Source organism: Diplotaxodon limnothrissa, linkage group LG19 (genome assembly GCF_057381915.1).
Source record: "Diplotaxodon limnothrissa isolate DT_005_m linkage group LG19, D_limnothrissa_male_GT1.1, whole genome shotgun sequence".
NCBI classification, from domain to species: Eukaryota; Metazoa; Chordata; class Actinopteri; order Cichliformes; family Cichlidae; genus Diplotaxodon; species Diplotaxodon limnothrissa.
Genome location: NC_140614.1, coordinates 2,695,285 through 2,716,214, shown reverse-complemented (window position 1 = coordinate 2,716,214; position 20,930 = coordinate 2,695,285). Strand labels below are relative to the sequence as shown.

At 42.9% G+C, this 20,930-nt stretch overlaps 2 protein-coding genes across 2 annotated transcripts in view; both read right to left on the bottom strand.

The window, feature by feature from the left end:
- The window catches only part of rragd (ras-related GTP binding D), an 88,369-nt gene that overhangs the window by 42,593 nt on the left and 24,846 nt on the right, over positions 1–20,930 (bottom strand). The window contains exons 3-4 of the mRNA XM_085342525.1: positions 12,508–12,707; positions 182–296 (exon numbers count right to left, since the gene is read on the bottom strand). Of these exons, the coding sequence (XP_085198651.1) occupies positions 182–296; positions 12,508–12,707 (315 nt within the window). The remainder of the gene's footprint in view (positions 1–181; positions 297–12,507; positions 12,708–20,930) is intronic.
- Positions 9,076–11,168, bottom strand: LOC146611556 (E3 SUMO-protein ligase ZBED1-like). The gene is made up of 3 exons (XM_085343133.1): positions 10,375–11,168; positions 9,570–10,189; positions 9,076–9,482 (listed from the first exon to the last, which is right to left on the bottom strand). The coding sequence occupies exons 1-3, from the start codon at positions 10,844–10,846 to the stop codon at positions 9,087–9,089; spliced, it is 1,488 nt and encodes a 495-aa protein (XP_085199259.1). The 5' UTR covers positions 10,847–11,168; the 3' UTR covers positions 9,076–9,086.

Here is a 20,930-nt window from a genome sequence, read left to right as displayed (position 1 = left end):
GCCAGAACTGGAGTAATGTGTGACCTCTTGTTTGTGCCAGTTAAAAGTCTGCACAGTCTGAAGGCGATCCAGAGCTGATTTGCTGAGACAAGTAAAAAGACCATTACAATAATCCAGTTGCATGCTGTTCACTCAGTGATGCTGTAAGTGTGTTTGTGTGCAAGAAAAGCGAACTACTCACAGATATAAAGATGTTAAGCAGATTTTCCAGCGTTGGCAGCTGTGGGATGAGCTTTTGGACCACTTTGCTGAAGGCCTCAAATATGGAGTGGTCATATATGCTGGTTAAATAAAAGCTGCAGGGTTAGAAAGAGAAATATGAATCAGAACTGGGGTTTTTTTACCCATTAATAAAAAGACAGCAGTTTAGAGTTTTCAAATCTAGGAAAGGAGGCAGAGCCTTCAGCTGTATGGCCCTCTACTATGGAAGCAGCTCTTAGTTTGAAAAGACAGTAGGGAGACAGACACCTTCTTTACTTTTAGGATTAGGCATAAAACGTTTTTATTTTGATAAAGGATACAGTTAGTCAGGTGACCCTTAACCCTCCCTTAGTTATGCTACAAAAGGCTTAAGCTGTTGGGGGCTTCCTATAATGCACTTAGTGTTCTTCACTCACCTATATTTAGTCTGTGTGTTTATATACCACTTGAGTTTATTTCTGTGAGGTGTTTCCTATTGAAAAGAAATTTGTCTTTCCCACTGTCGCCAAGTGCTTACACATAGGGGGTTATATCAATGTTGGGATTTCTTTCTAATATTGTATTCTTTACCTTACAATATAAACCACCTTGAGGTGAGTGTTTTCATATAAAATTGAATCAAACTGAACCGAATCAAAAGAGTTTCAAGATCCAATAATTGCAGTTTCTGCAATTTAAAAAGAAGCTGGTAACAACCCATCCAATCAACACATGCAAAGAAATCAAACCATATATGTCCATAAATTAAGTTATGTGTAATAATGAGGCGGAAACCTTACTGAAATGTATTTAAGACTTCCTAAAAAAGCCTTTGTTGGTGATAGCTTCAAGTAAACTAGTTGTATGCATTGCGCAGGTATGATTTTGCCCCATTCTTCTATACAATCAGTCTTCAAATCCTGAAGGTTCTGTAGGCCTCTTCTATGAAATTTGAGCTTTAGCTGTTTGCCAGAGATTTTCAGCTACATTCAGGTTAGGCTGGCCATTGGTTGGGCCATTCTCTGAAACCTATAGATTTTCCTTGGCTGTGTTTGGGATCATTGTCTTGCTGAAACGTCCACCCTCATTTCATCTTCATCATACTGCAGATGGCAGCAGATTTCTATCACTGTTCCAGGGCCAGTCTGTCAGTGAATACTATTATTCCTGTCAAACAATCTTTTTGTAGGTTCAGTGGTTCACTGCAGTGCCTGGTAAAGATACCATTTAACATTGCTTTCTTGCCAAGTTATCAGTTATGTGTAGACAAAACATTAATTTATACCTGGAGTTAGAAGATGTTTTGTGCTTGAATGATTCATATGTCAGTGTTAGGAGGTTTAACAAAAAAACATTCCTCTAAAAATGGGTGGATACACAGGGTTTCCAACTGCTTGTGTTCTGGTTCTATTCCTATATAAAAGGCATTGAAAAGCACCTGTTGTGGAAGTTTTCCATTAAGTAAAGCCTGCAGACAAGCGGTGAGCGGTAGCTAACATTCTTTAATCAAAACAAAGAACAGACAACCAAGCTTGATGGAGAGCCTGCATGATCGCGGGGCAGACGGTCAGCAGAGTCTCCCTGAGCCTAGCATGGCTCTCAGTTAAATACCTTCTCCAGGAACAAAAGGCAGTACACAGCTGTTTCACACCTTAAGGTTCACACTCCCTTGCTACTCGATATATCGAGTTTTTTTAAAAAAGATCTATATATTTTTATACGAGCTATAAGACAATATCGTTTATATCGATATAGTATATGTTACGTTATAATTATACTTGTGGAGCCGCAAGTTTGCCTCTCTTTCGTCCACTTTTGTCTCTACGCAACGTTACTGGGCCTCTGAACACAACTCCCCCTCCCCCATAGCTTCACCTGCAGGCAACACCAAGATGGACACGGCAAATCTCTGTTAACGAGTTACCGCGGATCGCTCCGTGCGTGGGGCTGGACGGCGTCAACGTGTTAGCGCGCTAACCGCGCTAACGACATGCAGGGGCTGCACAGCCTAAAATCCTTTTATTTTCTCAAAAATCGACAGTGCGCCTTATGTATGAATTCTGGTTGTGCTTACTTTCCGCGAACTGATTTTATGTGGTACACGGCGCTCAGCAATCTGTCAAAAAATGTTTTAGTACGACTTTGCTAAGCTACGGAGCTGCACTGCTTGATGGATTGTTGGAGCATTACGACTACCGTGGTCTGGAGCCTCGCGGAGCAATACGTACTGTGCTTCAACGTAATATTACCGTATTGTGTGTGTATAAGGACCATAAATGGCACCTATTAAGAGACATGGTTACGGAGCGGATTTCAAACTCCAGGCTGTCAGTCACCCAGTAGAACTTGGGAATAGAGCAGCTCTGAAATCTGTCTGTCTTTGTTATCATGCTCAGCATCTTTTAGTTTACATTTTGACTCCACAATTGTGAGCTTTTTGTTATGCACAAAAACAACATTGTTTGTTTTTGTGCATAACAGATGTACCTGTGTGACATCTGGGACACAGCTTTGACTAAGAACTCTTTTTTTTCTTACCTAAAATATCAAGATATATATCGTATATTGCCATCCAGCTAAAAAATATCAAGATATGAATTTTGGGTCATATTGCCCAGTCCTACTTGCTACCTCCCAGAGTCGTCGAAGAGACAAAAGATTCTTCCTGTGGAGTTGTCTGCTTCCCCCCAACTTCCTTACCGGACCCCCCACCATCTGTCTAACTGCATGAGTGTGAGACATGCTAAAATTCAGTGGCACTAAGGCATTATACAATAAAATAATGTGAATAATACATAAATACAAGAAATTCTTATACACACCATTGTCACTTTGCAGTTAAATATACTATGCTACACTAACTATGGCGGAATATGTCTAATATGGAGGAATTTCTGAATTTACAAATCTGAGGTTGTGGATAGACTGAAACTCCTGGACCCTGACATCTCCACTGAGAAGGAATTGAATGGTGTATGAGACACATTCAAAAGCATACTATAAATAATTGACTTCTCTTTGAACTGGAAGACAGTGGCATTGCCACAACAGAGGAAAAAGTCTTAAACTAGGAAAAACCTCCCTATTTGGATGCAAGGGAGGATTTAGATGCTGTGAGTCTTGCTTGCTCTGAGGAGAGATTCATTATGGCAGCGTACTGTCACTGAGAGAAAAGCTGAACTATCGATAATTTCTACAAGACAGTGCTGGATTTTTTTGTAGAGTTTTTGAAGTTTACTATATCGCAGTGGTTCCCAAAGTGGGGGGCGCACAGCCATTGCAGGGGGCCGTGGTATGAATAAAAAAAAAGACAAATAGTAGTGGTAGCTGCTTCTACACTGCTAGCATAATGGACAGGTTTTTGACAGGGCTCCCACACAAACACAAAGTGGAAGATGAAGCATCGCCAAATATGCTTCCAAACCAACTTCCTTCCAAGCCAAAGACTAGAAAATATAATGAAGCACACCTTGCCTTTGGCTTCACCTGCACAACAATGGGTAATGAAGGCACAAAGTTTTCTTTGTTAAGATGATCCCACACTGCTTGATGATGAGTTTCAGGCTCTGAGCAGACCAATCCATGACTGATAAAGTTCCAAGGTTCAAGGTTCAAGGTTCTTTATTTGTCACATGCATAGTTATACAAGTATAACACACAGTGAAATGTAGCCTGACACGCTCCTCGACATGTGCAAAAGTTGGGGGGGGGGGTGTAGAGGAAGAACATTATATATATCTACATATAGTATATACACTGGGTGAATGTGCAGTAGTAGCAGCAAGCAGGTGAATTCTGTACATTAATATGAATAGACATCTGACTATTTTACAGGATAGACAATATAAACATATTTAAAATTAAAGGAATTTGAAATGTACATTGTGCCTTGGTTTAGAGTGTTTGGAAGAGAGTCCTGTCTCAGTCAATTATAGATGATGTGAGAGGGCGGGTGTGTGTGTTTAGGGCACGGATGGCTTGGGGATAGAAGCTCCTCTTGAGTCTCTCTGTCCTTGCCCGGAAGATGCGGAACCTTCTACCAGATTGCAGAAGTTGGAACAGTTTGTTGCCAGGATGGGACGGGTCCTTCAGTATCTGCGCTGCTCTAGTCCGGCATCTCCTGGTGTAGGTGTCCTGAAGCGGGGGGAGAGCAATCCTGCAGCAGCGTTCTGCTGTACGGATCACTCTCTGGAGAGCTTTTTGGTCCTTCACACAGCTGTTCCCAAACCACGATGTCATGTTCTGTGTGAGGATGCTCTCCACAGCGCCTGTATAGAAAATCCTGAGGATCTTTGGAGAGACCCTGAACTTCCTCAGTTGTCGTAGGTGATACAGGCGCTGCCTAGCCTTTTTGGTCTGGACCTGAATGTGGGCAGCCCATGTCAGGTCTGAGGAGATGTGGACACCAAGATACTTGAAGGACTGCACCCTCTCCACTGGAGCTCCATTGATGATAATGGGCTTGTAGTCTCTGTGCTGACCCCTTCTGAAGTCCACCACCAGCTCCTTGGTCTTGCTGACGTTCAGCTGGAGGTGGTTGTCCTGGCACCACGATGCCAGATTCTTCACTTCATCCATGTAGGCCGCCTCATCGTTGTTGGAGATGGCACCCAACACCACTGTGTCGTCAGCAAACTTCACAATGGTGTTGGAGCCGTGGGTGGCCACACAGTCTGAAGTGTAGAGGGAGTAGAGCAGTGGCGAGAGGACACATCCCTGAGGTGCTCCTGTGTTGATGGTGATGCTGTTGGAGAAGCACCTGCCCACCCTCACCACCTGAGTTCTGCCAGTGAGGAAGTCCAACACCCATGCACACAGACGGCTGTTAAGTCCCAGTTCCCTCAGCTTTGTGAACAGTCTGCAGGGCACTATTGTGTTAAACGCTGAACTGTAATCAACAAACAGCATTCGCACATAGTTACCCTGTTTCTTGTCCACATGGCTGAGAGTGGTGTGTAGGACGTGGGCGATGGCATCCTCTGTGGATCTGTTGGATCTGTAGGCGAACTGCAGCGGATCTGTGGTGTCTGGGATGGAGGAGGAGATGATGTTCTTCAGCAGCCTCTCAAACACCTTCATTACTACCGAGGTCAGTGCAACTGGCCGGTAATCGTTCAGGGATGAGGGTTTGCTGTTCTTGGGCACAGGGATGATGGTGGATCTTTTGAAGCATGTGGGGACCACAGACTTCGCCAGGGACTCGTTGAAGATGTAAGTGAACACACCTGCTAGCTGGTCAGCACAGCAGCGCAGCAGACGGCCGGTGATGCCGTCTGGCCCCGCCGCTTTCCTTGTGTTCACTCTCCTCAGTGCCGCTCGGACGTCATGCTCCGCGATGCTGGTCACCGGTCTCTCGCTGATGACGTCACTGTCCTCGGTAGTCAGGCGGTAGATAGCATTAGCCGCCTGGCTAACCTCGAAACGGGCGTAGAACCGATTCAGCTCGTTGGTGAATGCAGAGTCAGCGTTGATCGGCGCAGTGTCCCTGGCTTTGTAGTCCGTAATGGTGCGTAGTCCGTGCCACATACTCCGTGTGTCGCCCTGGTGGAAGCGGGACTCCACACGTTCCCGGTACCGGCGTTTGGCATCTCTCACCGCGCGCCGCACGCCGTATGAGGCCGCTTTGTAGGCGCTCATATCGCCAGTGGCGAGACCCGCGTTGTAGGAGGCGGTCCTGGCGTTTACTGCAGTGCGGATCGATCTGTCCATCCACGGTTTCTGGTTTGGGAATGTGGTGACTCTCGCAGTGGGGATAATCTCCTCCGCTAGCATGTTGACGAAGCATACTGCTACTTCCGTAAACTCGTTGATGTCGACTGCACATGCTCTGAACATGTCCCAGTCGACATCGTTGAGTGCGTCCTGTAGCGTAGCTTCTGATTGGGCAGTCCACCGTTTTACCTCCCTCATGGTTACTTCTTCCCTCCGTATGCTTTGTTTATACTGGGGAATGAGGAAGATGGCGTTGTGGTCAGACTTCCCAAAAGCCGGGTGTGAGACAGCTTTGTAGCCCTGCTTGTATGGCGTGTAGCAGTGATCCAAAATCCGATCCCCTCTCGTTGGACACGAGACTGTGTGTTTTTCTATCTGGGTATGCTTTTACTGCATTGGCAGTGTGTTTGAGATCACTGTCACACTGAAAAATGAAGCTGTTATCACTTAGATGCTTTGAAGATGATGTAGCATTGTGGATCAACATCTGATGGAACTTTTCTGTGTTCATAGTTCCATAATTATTGAAAAGATCCCCAACACCACTGGCTGAAATGCAGCTCCACAACAGAGGGCCCATTGTCTTTTAGGGCATTTTTATAAACCTGTAGTTTGTTTACTCTGGTCTGAAACAGTTAAGTTGTAAACTTGTAGCTTTTCCCTGTAATTCAGTTGATTTTCACACAGAAAAATCCAATTGAACTCCAAACAAACTGTAAGGAGTCTAAATTCCACCTGGACACCAGCTCTTTTACCTCTCCTCCTCCGTGATTTGCGTGGACCCAAAAGGGTGCTGTTGGCGACATCTGTCAAAAATCCAGACACCGGCGGCGGAGGAGGGAAGAAGCCATTGTATGAAGGAGCGATATCCAGGCCCACCATAGAGGAGCGAATAGATAGTAGTGTCAGACGATCATAGACTAGGGCAGGCAATACATCAGAGACAAAAACGGAGAGCAGGACAGTCAGAAACAGCAGCATAACAGAGCGAGGGAAACTGCAGCCAGCAGCAGCAAGGCCGAACACAGGCGCCATCATACCGGAGATGGTATGGTAAATTTACAACCTACACCTGATTGTTGGGTCGGCTCAAGGCGGAATCATGTTCACACTGTAAACTAACCACCCTGGAGTTCGTTATGAACTGGGCTGAGACCACCAACTCCAAAGCATAATGGGGTGGTTTTTTTCTCTTTGGTTGACACCTAAGTTTTATTACTCTGCTCACATCTGCTTAAGTGAACCGCACTGTGACCAACACATACATAGTATCACAGGGTTTGTGGCATTTTGTTTTCAGTGATTTTAGTTTTCAGACTGCTGTGCAGTTTTTCACCTGTCTTGTTCCCAACAATCTCCTGATATAAGGAAAAACTGATTATTCAATCAGCCCCAGCTGCCATGCCAGCCTCCCTGGCACCAGCCCTGAACCAACTGAAAAACTGCTCCTCTGCAGCAGAGCCGGAGACCACAACCCGCCACATACCCCACTGCCCAACTTAGGCCGGGGACACAACCAGATGAGCTTACTCCCTCACCCCCGCGAGCAGGAGAGGAAATCAGCCACGACTATCTGCACCCCTCGCCTATGGACCAACTTGAACTTAAATAGCCAGAGAGCCAAATACCACTGAGTGACCCAGGCATCGGTATTCTTCATGCGGTGGAGCCATTGCAGGGGGCATGGTCGGAACAGAGGATGAATGAGCGTCCCAGGAGGCAATAACGAAGAGGGTCGACTGCCTCCAAGATTGCTAGACTGTTCTTCTCCACTGTGCTGTATCGGGACTTCCTCTTCCGGCTGACGAACACAATAGGGTGGTCGATCTCACTTACCTGCTGTGACAAAACGGCCCCCAACCCTCTGTTCAAGGCATCCATCAGCAGAATGAAAGGGAGGGAGGGAAAGTTAGGAGCACGGGGCAGGGGTTCCCCAAAGAGAGCATGCCTGGCACCGCGCCATTCACTGGACCAAATCTAGGACACCCTTTCAGGCAAGGTCAGTTAAAGGGCTTGTTTTTTCCGTGAAGTCAAGCGCAAACTGGAGGTAGTAAAATGGTAAATGGCCTGTATTTGTATAGTGCTTTACTTAGTCCCTATGGACCCCAACGCGCTTTACACTACATTCAGTCATCCACCCATTCACACACTGGTGACGGCAAGCTGCATTGTAGCCACAGCTGCCCTGGGGCACACCGACAGAAGCTGCTGACACTGGCGCCACCGGGCCCTCTGACCACCACCAGTAGGCAACGGGTGAAGTGTTTTGCCCAAGGACACAACACCCGAGACTGTCGGAGCCGGGGCTCGAACCGGCAACCTTCCAATTACAAGACGAACTGCCAACTCTTGAGCCACAATTGCCCCATCTTATCTGTTTGGGGGGTTCGTTTGGACGGTGGGAGACAGACTTTTTGAGGTTGGCTATGACTCCAGCACCGTAGCCACTCAACTAAATATCATCCGCCCAGATGTCGCTGTTGATCATCAAGTAAGCAGCAGTATATGCAGCATGTGGACGCAAGAGCCAGTCCATGAGGTTATGGAAGGTGGCTGTGGTTCTGAACAAGCCAAGCGGAAGTATGACAAAATGCTACAAACCGTACATAGTGGAGAATAGGGCTGCACGATATTAGGAAAACCTGCGATGTGCGATAACTGTGATCAATACTGCGATAACGATATGACTTGCGATAAAATAAATAGCAAAAAAAAAAACAAAAAACAAATACATAATTTCCGTTTTACTGCACAGTTTTATTTAATGAAAGCTGCTGTATTAGCAGTGTAACAACAAAGTGCAGTCAAACATTGAAACATTGCCCCCATAAAAAAATTTCTGAGGCTTGAATTCTGAAAGACATCCTTCCCGGTCTCTATAATTAGTTTTAAATAAACATAACTTAAATTATACTGCAAATTATCTCTATGCAGTTGTTCATCATTTTACCACTCACCAAGTAGTTATGATGCAAGTCAAAACTGGAGTGGAAACTTTACTAGATTAAACTATAGGTAAGAACTTGTCTGCTGTGGGAACACACCAAAGAACAATTGTCTACCTTTGTGGTCGTACTGGCCAAGACTAATATTATCAACAATTAAGAACAATGTAGGTAGTGTATTTTTGTAATTTTTTGAAAAAAAAAAAAGGTTTCTCTATCTTGCATTCATCCTTCCTGAGTGAATGTTTTTTATGGCAAGTTCTTGTTAAGGAAAACCAACATGTTTACTCTCCAAGGTTTTAAACATGTGCGCTGACATGTTACTATGTTTCCTGATGTACTAAAAAGTCTCTCTGAAGGTGAGCTACTTGCAGGTATGCAGAGATACTTCCTTGCAAGCTTGCTTAGCTGTGGGAATGTCATTTTGTGGAGTTTCCACCATGCCAAGGGGTCTTCCTCACTGTCTATGGCCGTGGATAGCAAGTAGCTGTTAAGCTCAGCTTCAACAGCTTGTGAGAGATGCATAAAAGAGGAGGTAGGGATTGGAGCTGCCTTGAAGAAACTGCCCAGGGACTTTTTTGCCTTCTTCAGGGGACGACTGGGTGGATCATCTGTCTGGGCCTCTGGTTCAGCGGAGCTTCTCTCCTGGAACAGAAAGCAGATTATAAGAAAAGTAAACATTTTGGACTAAATATGAATTGAAAGGTTTTATATATAAGCATGCATGAATACCTTCTGTGCCACTGCTTCCATTTCTGACATCACTCTGGTCTTGATGTCTGAGACTCGATCAGTGCTGGTGTAGCTGACTTTAAATCTGGGATCCATGAAGCACGCCATGTCCATAAGTTCCTGGGTAGCTGGATTTTCATATTTAGTAATCAGGTACTCGAGGATTTTCTTCTTAATTGATTTTGTCAAATCACTGTCTTCTTCCTTCTCTGCAAGCACCGACGTCTTCATCAGATGAAGGACTGGTTTTACATATGAAACACTAACGTAGCTCTCACCAGACAGGGCATCTGTAAAGTCTTGCAGGGGGTGTAATGCCTGGTTGACAGACTCCAGTACCTCAAGATCCTGCCAAGTAGGAATCAAGTGTCTTGATTTCTTGTCTGCTGAGATGACATCAGAAATGGCCCGCTGCTGCTCCAGGACTCTCTCAATCATCTTCTGCCTGGAACCCCACCTGGTTGGGCATTCTGTGATCAGTGTGTGCTCTGGGAGGTTGAGCTTCTGCTGTGCTTTTTTCAGAGCCATCTTTGCTTTCCAGCTGTGGCAAAAATGTCCAACTAACTTTTTGCAAAGTCCAATGGCTCGGGCAATGCGGGCATCATCTTTGATAGAATTTTCTGGAGAAATAAGAGGAAACAAAAAAACTGTCATGTTTAAAACCTTTTTTTTAAAAAAAAAAAACTAATTGAAATTTATAACTAAAGTTGTCTAAAAAGGTAACATTATCCTTATCAATATCAATTTGATAATAATGTATAGCACATTTTCATTGCTAAAAAGATCTGCCTTGAATAAAACTTACCGATTGCAAGGTGCAGCCTGTGTCCAAAACACTGAAGTCTGACCCAGTTGTTTAGCTCCGTGGCTCTCACAACATTGGCACCGTTGTCTGTGGTGATGCACACTTGTCGATCTTCTTTAAGATCCCAGCTGGCTAACACCTCACGTAATACATGGGCTATATTTTCACTAGTGTGGGAGTCTGGAAAATACACAGTCTCTAGACACCGTGTTTTCAGTTCAAAGTCTTCGGTGAGGAAGTGCACTGTGAAACTCATATATGGTTCCGTTGTACGACTTGACCATAGGTCTGTAGTGCTTGCGTAGTTTTCAGCTTGGCTCAGTTCAAACATGACGGTCTTGCGGCATGTTTCATACATTTGTGGAATGGCGACATGTGAAAAGTAGTTTCGTGAGGGGATGCGGTATCTCTGGTCCACTTTATGTATCAGACTGGTGAAGCCCTCTCTGCTAACTGTATTTATAGGCATCATGTCTTTAGCCAAAAAATGTGTAATGGCCTCTGTTATTTCTTTGTACCGCTTCGACGTTTTCTCATAAGGAATTCCACTTGAAAAACTCTGATACAGAGACGGCTGTTGGACTGCTGCGCTCTTTGTCTTAACATTAGCAACCTTTGTTTGGCTAGCCCTATCTTTCTGGAACTCTTCAAACAGTTCTCTGTGGTTGTATTGAAGATGATGGTGGAGATTAGTCGTGTTTCCTCTGGTGGTTGCCACGAGTGTTCGGCAAGTTTTGCAGAGTACCTGTGTTTGGAGAACGTCGTCTTTATCAAATCCAAAGTACCTCCAAATAAGTGAGGTACTATTTTTTTTTTTTTTTTTTAGCCACGAGTTCAGTAGCATTCTCGTCACGCGTCTCGCTCTCAGCCATTACAACTCTGACTCGTTGCTGCAGCGTTGTTCGCGCCCGACCTGCGTAGGAGGCGGGCCTCTAATCCATTTGATTGGTTAATGCCGTGAAGGGCTCTATTCGACTGGTCAAATGTGTAAATGGATTTCTTTGATTGGTAAATTCTTTACAGCACGTGTGTAAACATTTTAAGGTACCCAATTATCGCAGTTTACGCCGTCTTTTGCGATGGGCCCATCGCGCAGGCTGATATCGCGATGACAATAAATTTTCGATTTATCGTGCAGCCCTAGTGGAGAAGGCAGTTTTTTCTTAGATTCAGGGTGGCAACATTAAATTTCATTTTTAGATGGGTTTTAGACCTTCCTCACGGTTTTCTTTAATTACATCCATACCGTATTGAGTACCTGGTCAGTCCAGGACTACCTGCCTGATGCCCTCAAAACTGAGGAAGGAAGAAGTAGATCACTACCCGAGCCTCCCCAGAAAGCAGAGGCAACAGGCCGAGTGACCATTTTTCTTCCAAGCCACAAGTACACTTCCAGCGTGGCTTAGAAGACTTCCAGGATCATGCGTGGGTCATCTCCCTCCTCAAACCCAGGGCTGGTGGGTGTTGTGACAGTGACAGTTGAGTTCGTTGCAAAAATACTTTCATTCCTATACAAATCTAATGGACCTCGGTCAACACTCTGCTATTGAGATTATGTTTTCAGTCACTCTTTTCAGATCATTACAGTTTCAGAAAGGAGGATTATCTAGGATATCACTAGCTAATGACTAGTGATTAACAAGTTGTTAGAAGCATGCAGTTTTACAGCCAAACTCATGATGCCAAAATTGCAACTTACTTCTGATTTAACCCTTTTAGCACTTAAATGCACCTCTCCATTGATTAGTGAGCAATAATCGAAATAGCAAGGTGTTTTGCTTTACCAACATGTAATATCTAGCACTGTCACAGATTTACATAAACATCATCAGCACAAAATGACCGTTAATTAATTCTGTGGCTTTTAAATATGTACACAACAACTGAACTAATATACAAAAAAGAAAAGATTGAAAGTTGAAAGAGGTGTTTAAAAGGGGAAAGAACTATTAATTAACTGAATTGAATCATGAATGAACAAGTACCCAATAATGCAGCCAATATCCAAATATTTTATGAAAGACCTTCAAAAAAGTACTGTTGCTTAATACCACTTTTTAAAAAAATCTATGCATATAATTAATCCAAACCTCAAACTCAAAATCCCTTTATAAGCTTTAGTTGATGCACAACCTTAGATGTATCTGCTCCAGTCCTGCATCTGTGAGGTCAGTGTTGGTTCGTTTGTGGATATCCCTCTGCTTCTCGATCTTGTGGTCATCAGACAAGCCATCCACTTTGTGAATGAACACTTCAAAGCTGATATCTGGGTTTACTTTGTAAGCCCTGGTCACTGTGAGATGCAGTCTACTCAGAGCTTCCACATAGTCATCCTGTCATGAAAAGAGAAATTCCTTTTAGTCTAAGCTCTTACAAACTGTTCATCAAAAAGCAAGAAGTAGACTAAATTTTAACTTGATTTTAAACCCCTTGAACTAAGCATGACACTTCAATCCCAGTAGTTGAAAAAGGTAAGTCCTGTACCAAAATAAAACAAACAGCCCCAATAAACAAGAATTTAGAACACAAAATGTTTTTTACTTGAGCTAAACACTGCACCAGCATTACAGCCGAATTGGATTTTCTTGTTTCTTAGTACAAGGATACCTCAATTTTGCAAAGGTTAAGTATCTAGGAATCTAGGAAAAAAAGCAAGATATATGACTGCCACGGTGGGCTGTGCGTGTATGTGTGCATGCGCCTTAAGTCCTCCCACCTTGCCACACCTCCATTTATATTCCCCTTCTCCTTTTCTCTCCTACTGATCTCCATGAACTAACTTCAAGCCATCACACAAACATGTCAGTTAAAGCCCATCCACAAAAGTCTGTTAAAAAAATCACCATTAAAACTTAAGTATTAAAAATGATTTAGGGTTCATCATAGCACAGAAACAGAACTAGTGAAGGTTACTAGTGATCAATGTTCCCTCTAATTTTTCATGTGTCTGAGCGAACACAAAAACTCCCTGAGCGGTCCCTTGGACCACTGTGAGCAACATTAGACGTGTGCACTGTGGTCACGCCAGCATCCAATCCATCCAAGTTACCTGGTTTATTAAAATAACAAAATTACAGCATTTATGTTAGACTACTTTTAATTAACTGCTTTAGCCCACTTACAATGAAAATTTTAAAAAATCTTGTTCATGACCTGTGTAGTATGTTAACACTATTGGAAGTAAAAATAACTTGAACTCCAATTTTGAAAACAAAACTTTAGCTTTTATAAAGCTCTGACTTGTATTATGAGTATGAGTCTGTGGTCTGGGAGAGAGTCCTGTAACTATCTGTCTGCAAAATACAGTATATAATGACCAATGTTGGGTAATTAATTATATTGTTACTTCTTCAAAAAAGTAACAGAGTTATGCAAACAACAACGTTTTTTACAGCTGTTTACCTAGAAATGCAGCCAAGGTGGGGTTTTTTTTTTTTAAACTTTTATTGCCAAAAATAACAAGGCAGTTCACATCAACAACATGACCCGAGACCAAATCTGCAGTATATAATGGTGCGGGATATTCAAAACCTTAATTTAAAAGGAAAAACATATATACACATATACATATTAGAGATGGCACGATACCACTTTTTTATGTCCGATACCGATATCATAAATTTGGATATCTGCCGATACCGATATGAATCCGATATAGTGTTTTTTAATCAACAAAACTGTTTTTTTAAATATCTTGCTGCATTTTGTATAAGTTCATAACTCAAGTTTAAAACAACAACTACACTAAAGCTATTCTGTTATACCTGTATGTAAAAAAAATTAATTTCATAGTTCAGCAATACTGATCAATCTAATAAACTTAAACCTCCACCATCCTCCCTATTCTGGTATTTTAAAGAGTACTTAGCGTAAATATTAAGCAACCTAACTAATAGTGTTCCAACTCCCAGCAACAACAAAAATAAATAAATAAAAAATAGGGAACCACCCCTCACGCTCCACCTCATGATGCTTAATCGACGTAATCAACCTTAATTTGATGCAGTGTGGAAAAAAATGCACAGAAATCAATTATTTTTCAATATATTAAAATATTAAATAGATTCAACATCTTTCTTCAACAGAATTGCAGACTGCACAGATGGTACATTCCCAAAGGAAAAAGTACTATAGTTTACTAGGGTATATTCGACTTAACAGTCACTATATACAGTAATTGATTTCTATTCATTTTACATCAAATTAAAACTTTGGGTGTCAGATAATTATTTATTAAAAGCTAGACATTTTAAATGAGAATAAGAAAGAAAAGTATGTCTTTGTGCCCCCTTTTCCCTGTTAATGCCCTATCGGCCCCCCTGGCTAAACTTTGCTAGATCCGCCCCTGCACAGTTACCAGCGTCAGCTACGTAGAAAAAGATCCTGGTGTAGAAAGTAATACTAAATAAATTCTAACAACAGCTTATCAAGCTTAAATGTGCTGCTGTTGTTTATCCACTGGTTTCCTCTTTCTGGTGCAAAGTGGGCCAAAAACAAACAAGAGAGACGGACTCGCGACAGAAAAGCCGATCAGCAGTTTCATGATTGAAGTAGCAGCAAGAAGAGGCAGTTGCTCCATATATCGTTTGTTAAGCTTAACGCAGGAATGCTTTACAAACATTCAGAGATGAACTTACACACTTGCTTTACTTCTCTCAGGGATAACTTTGTCGGAGATGAAATGCCGGGTTGCTAGCGAAGCTCCAAATGCTATCCAGACCACCAACAGGTCCCGCATGCCACAGCCGCTCTATCACGTGATGCATACATCAAACATCAGGCATGCTTTCAGAGCGACACCCCTCCCCCACCTGGCTGGATCTGACCACCTCTGCATGTCCCTCACCCCCACCTACACCCCCTGCTGAGAAAAACAAAGCCCCAGACAAAGACAATAAAAACCTGGCCTGAAGGAGCCCTCTCTCAACTGCAGGACTGCTTCTCAACAACTGTATGGGATTTATTCTCCAGCCACAACCTCCAGGAGTACACGGACACTGTACTCTCGTACATCAGGAACTGTGTTGACAATGTCACCGTCAACAAAAGGGTCAGGGTGTTTCCAAATCAGAAACCCTGGATGAATAGCGAAGTGCAATCCCTCCTAAAAAGCCGCAACACTGCCTTCAAGTCAGGGGACAGGGCTGCGTATAGGGCAGCCAGGGCAGACCTGAGTAGAGGCATCAGGAAAGCTAAGGCTGCCTATAGAAGAAGGATTGAAGATCATTTTGCTGACAACGACCCCAGAAAAATGTGGCAGGGGATCAATCACATTACCAACTACAGAAGCAATAACCAGGCGACATCTAGGACTGATGCCTCGCTGGCTGAGGATCTAAACCGTTTCTTCGCCCGCTTTGAGACGACCAAGCCCTCAGCTGCCACACCACTTCCACCCGCCCCCAGCACTGGCACACTAACACTCAGGGAGCATCAAGTGAGGTGTGTTCTAAGGTCAGTGAATCCCAGGAAGGCGGCAGGTCCTGATGGAATACATGGAAAGGTTCTCAGAGCATGTGCTGACGAACTGAGTCTTCACTAAAATCTTCAACCTTTCCTTGTCATCAAACACCGTCCCGCCCTGCCTCAAAACCTCCACCATCATCCCCATCGCCAAGAAGACAGCTGTGTCCAGCCCAAATGACTACAGGCCTGTTGCACTTACGCCTGTAGTGATGAAGTGCTTTGAGAGACTGGTCTGTCAGCACATCAGGGCCGGTCTGCCTCCCACTCTGGACCCCCACCAATTTGCCTACAGGACAAATCGATCCACCGAGGACGCTATCACCATAGCTTATTTCAACAGCGCAGTGCTGAGTCACCTGGAGCACAGAGGAAGCTATGTGAGAATGCTCTTCCTGGACTTTAGCTCAGCATTCACCCATATCATCCCGGAGATCCTGGTCCAGAAACTGTCTCACCTGGGACTCTCCACCTCCATCTGCCTCTGGATCAAGGACTTCCTGACAAATAGACCACAGTCTGTCAGACTCGGACCCCACCGGTCCAGCACCATCACACTCAGCACCGGGTCTCCACAAGGATGTGTTTTGAGTCCCCTCCTGTTTACGCTCTACACATCCGACTGCTCCCCCTACCCATCTCTCAAACACCATCATAAAGTTCGCGGATGACACACAGTGGTTGGACTCATCTCAAGGGGAGATGAGTCGGACTACAGAGATGAGGTCAACAGACTGACTGAGTGGTGTTCAGTTAACAACCTCCAACTGAACACCACGAAAACTAAAGAACTTATCTTGGACTTCAGGAAGGGCAGAGCAGACCCGGCCCCACTCTACATCCACGGGAACTGTGTGGAGAGGGTACACTCCATGAGGTTTCTGGGCATGCACATCTCTGATGACCTCTCCTGGACTGCAAATACCACGGCGGTGGTTAAAAAGGCCCAGCAGCGTCTCCAATTTCTGAGAGTGCTCAGGAGGAACAACCTGGAGGAGAGGCTGCTGGTGACATTTTACAGAGCCACCATAGAGAGCATCCTAACGTACAGCATAACAACATGGTATGCAGGGTGCTCAGCTGCGGACAGGAAAGATCACTGGCTGCTCTCTGCCCAGCCTGGAGGTCACTGCAAACTCTCGGTACCTCAGCAGAGCTGGCAATATCATCAAGGACCACTCTCACCCCAGCAACCAACTGTTTGAACTATTACCGTCAGGCCGACGGTACAGGTCACATAAAACCAGGACGAACAGATTCAGGGATAGCTTCTTTCCCAGAGCTATCACCGTAGTAAAGAAGCACAAAAACAATTGAACCTATTCCATACCGTCACGGTCATTATATTATGCTGCTATTCATACTGTCATTATATTAATGCTGCTATCCTGTATATATTGTACATACTATTATTTGAGTACTCACGATTGTTTTTTTGTACTTTTTATATTTTACATTTATATTTATTATTGAAACTTGCACCAAGGGAGTGGCACTCCAATTTCGTTGTACTCTGTACAATGACAATAAAGGCTATTCTATTCTTAAAAAAAAAAAACTAAAAAAAAAACTGTGGGTGTTTCTGGTTTGAGACAGTGAATTGTTATCATTTTTCTTTATCTATTTTTAAATAGAAAGGTTTTCAGTGGAGTTCTAAAAAACCTTAATTTAACCTTCCAGTCAAATTCCTTCCACATTTGACTACCCGCCCCTCTGTGGCAGCCACAGCAGACACTCTCCCATGTGACATCATCCAAAATTATATTGAGTTCCATTTCCCATTGTTGTTTTATATGATAGGTATTATCAGACATGTCAATCAGCAGTTTCGGGTAGATCAAAGACACTTGGTTTTTCAATGTACCCGACTTTTCAAGCAGTTTTATAAAATGGTTTTCTAAGCCGATTAGTTCTCTTCTAATATTGTCCCAATCTTTATGCTTTGTAATGTAGTCCATTAACTGTAAGTATCTAAAATGGTCCCCTGGGGATAAAGCATATTTAGCCCTTAGCCGAGCAAAACTTTTAAGAGTATTCTTTTTTTTTATGTCTCAAACTTTATTAGATTTTAATATAAAAAAAAAAAAAAAGATAACAGAATGGACATTCCCAGTAACAACAACAGAACAAATTGAGAATCAATGAGAAATAAAAAGTGTAATCCGATCCATTAAATATCAAAAAAGCACCTCACAAAACTGGCGACACGGCGTAACTCGGCTCATAACCGTAGCACGTTGGAGCAGTGTGGTCACGTGATAGAGCGGCTGTGTGTATTTGTAGCCTCGCTACCAAACCGGCATTTCATCTCTGAGGAAGTCATCCCAGAGAGAAGTAAAGCAAGTGTGTAAGTTCATCTCTGAATGTTTGTAAAGCATTCCCGCGTTAAACTTAACAACCGATATATGGAGCGACTGTCTCTCTCCTGCTGCTAATTCAATCATGAAACTGCTTAATGATCAGCTGATCGGCTTTTCTGCCGTGAGTCCGTCTCTCTTGTTTGTTTTTGGCCCACTTTGCACCAGAAAGAGGAAACCAGCAGCTGAACAACAGCAGCACGTTTAACCTTGATAAGCTGTTGTTAGAATTTATTTAATATTACTTTCTAGACCAGGATCCTTTTCTACGCAGCTGACGGCTGTAACTGTGCAGGGGCGGATCTAGCAAAGTTTAGCCAGGGGGGCCGATAGGGCACGAACAGGGAAAAGGGGGCACAAAGACATACTTTTCTTTCTTATTCTCATTTAAAATGTCTAGCTTTAAATAAATGATTATTTGAATCTTACACCCAAAGTTTTAATCTTATGTAAAATCCAAACCAAACTTTGTTCTAGTTTAATGCTTATAATAGAATTTAACAAACACTGAGAATGGACACAGTACAATAGATCCCCTAAGGGTATGAACTCACCGCTCCACCTTGTGTCAATTTCAGTTTAGAGAAGAGGTCCAAGTTAACCTCCAGAATAGTCCTTAATACGAAAATAAAACGAGCACGTAATAATCATCATTTGTATCTCTCTCTAAACATAATCAAAACTCAATTAATAAAACCAGGAGCCACGAGCTGTTCCAGTACTTCGGGGTCCAGGAAAAAAAACCAAAACAAAACAAAAAACACAGGAGAATATTACTACCCAGAAAATAAACAGAACCGACAGGTAAAAGAAGAAACAGAACAACAAAAAAAGGACAAAAACAAACAAGCAAACAAACCGGTTTTACACCATGGAGTGAATGAAAGTCATTGCTTTTTTATGGTCCTCGAAGTGACAGGATCCCTGAGGAGCTTTCACAACAAGCACTGCTGGATAGAATAAGGAGAAACCAATACGTTTGTTGTGCAGAAGCTTCTTGCACTCATTAACAGTGTTGGTCAAGTTACTTGAAAAAAGTAATCAGTAACTAATTACCGATTACTTCCCCAAAAAGTAATCCCATTACTTTACTGATTACTTATTTTCAAAAGTAATTAATTACTTAGTTACTTTTTAAAAACACGATTTACAACCTGAATAGGTGATAAAGCGATAGATCTTTCAGCCCAATTCTACTTTTTCTGCATAATCCATCATACAAAATGTAATCAAATGGAAAAGTCTCTTTTTAAAACTTGTTTTATTAGTTTTAACCTTTTAACTTTATGCATCAAGCAAAAATTTAATTATATGCAACATTCTCTGACTGGAAGAAATTTGTTTAACATTTAAACTTATTTTCTGCACATTATAGCACATAAAATATATTTTTTGTGTGTGTTTACACTCACTCTTTCAAATAGATGCAAGTAAAACACAGCAGAAAATAAATAACATCAAAGACTCAGCGGTCCTGTTGCTCTATTTTCACCTGTAAAGCAGGAGTGGCGTAGACGGAGGTTTACCCTGGTGCAGGTGTGCAGCGGTCAGTTGAAGAATCCGCGAGTTTCTCTGTGAGTTTCCCATTACGTGGTAGCGCACTCCCAGTGCTTGCTTGGAAGTGTAGGGGTTTTTTTCGGTGTAAAAAGAAGTTTTCTTCCCGCGCACAGCGGACACTAATGTTTTTGTCACTTTTTATGGAATCAAACTCAAAATAAGGTCAGTACTTCCACGCTTTAAACACTGCACGCATAGATACCCACTGCGTTTCTGAATCATGAATAATCCAGACAGCCATTGATTTTAATTGAGCTGCCCAATAGTACATTCTGAAATTAGGCAACTTGAGGCCCCCTTTTTCTTTTCCAGACATTAAGATTTTGACTCTGACCCTTGGTCGTTTATTCTGCCAGATAAATTTAGATGTAATGCTTTCTAATAATTTGAATGCAGACTGTGGGATCAAAATGGGTAGGTTCTGAAATAGGAATAGTAGGCGTGGAAGAATATTCATCCTTATACATTCAATCCTCCCCATAAAAGTGAGTGGGAGTAGGTTCCATCTGTCCAAGTCCCCCTTAATCTCCTTGAACATCCGATCATAATTGAGTGCAAGTAACTGATTGGTTTTAGGAGTAATAATTACCCCCAAGTATCTGAAGCCCTGTTTGGAGTGTCTAAAAGATACAAGATGATCTAGCTGTGTGGGCCAGTTGCCAACAATCATTAACGCCTCAGATTTATTTGTATTTATTTTATAACCTGACACTGTACCATAATCTCTAAGGTTGCTCAGAAGGGCCGGGACAGAGGTGACCGGATTCTCTAAAAATAGCAGAATATCATCTGCGAAAAGTGACAGCTTATGTTGTGTATTGGTTTCATCTCTAATTCCTTGTAGGAGAGGGTTGGATTTTTATATAGTGTTTGGACCCATGAGATAAAAGTCTCATTGAAGCCCATGTGCCTGAGAATCTGTTGCAGGAAGTCCCAATCTACCCGGTCAAAGGCCTTTTCCGCATCCAGGCTCAAGAACATTGATGAGGTGTCCCTTTCCTGTGCCATAATCTGAAGATTGAGGGCCCTTCTAACATTATCTGAACCTTGCCTATGGGAAATAAAACCTGTTTGGTCAGGTTTCACTATTTTTTTTTATGTTTTTGGATTCTATTTGCAATAATGGCTGTAAGAATTTTTAAATCAACACAAAGCAAGCTGATAGGGCGATAAGACATG

Coding starts and splice junctions, on each gene's coding strand:
- LOC146611556 (XM_085343133.1), bottom strand. CDS start 10,846: ATGATGCCTATAAATACAGTTAGCAGAGAGGGCTTCACCAGTCTGATA. Junction 10,190..10,374: donor CAGGCTGCACCTTGCAATCG/GTAAGTTTTATT, acceptor TTATTTCTCCAG/AAAATTCTATCAAAGATGAT. Junction 9,483..9,569: donor TGGAAGCAGTGGCACAGAAG/GTATTCATGCAT, acceptor TTTCTGTTCCAG/GAGAGAAGCTCCGCTGAACC.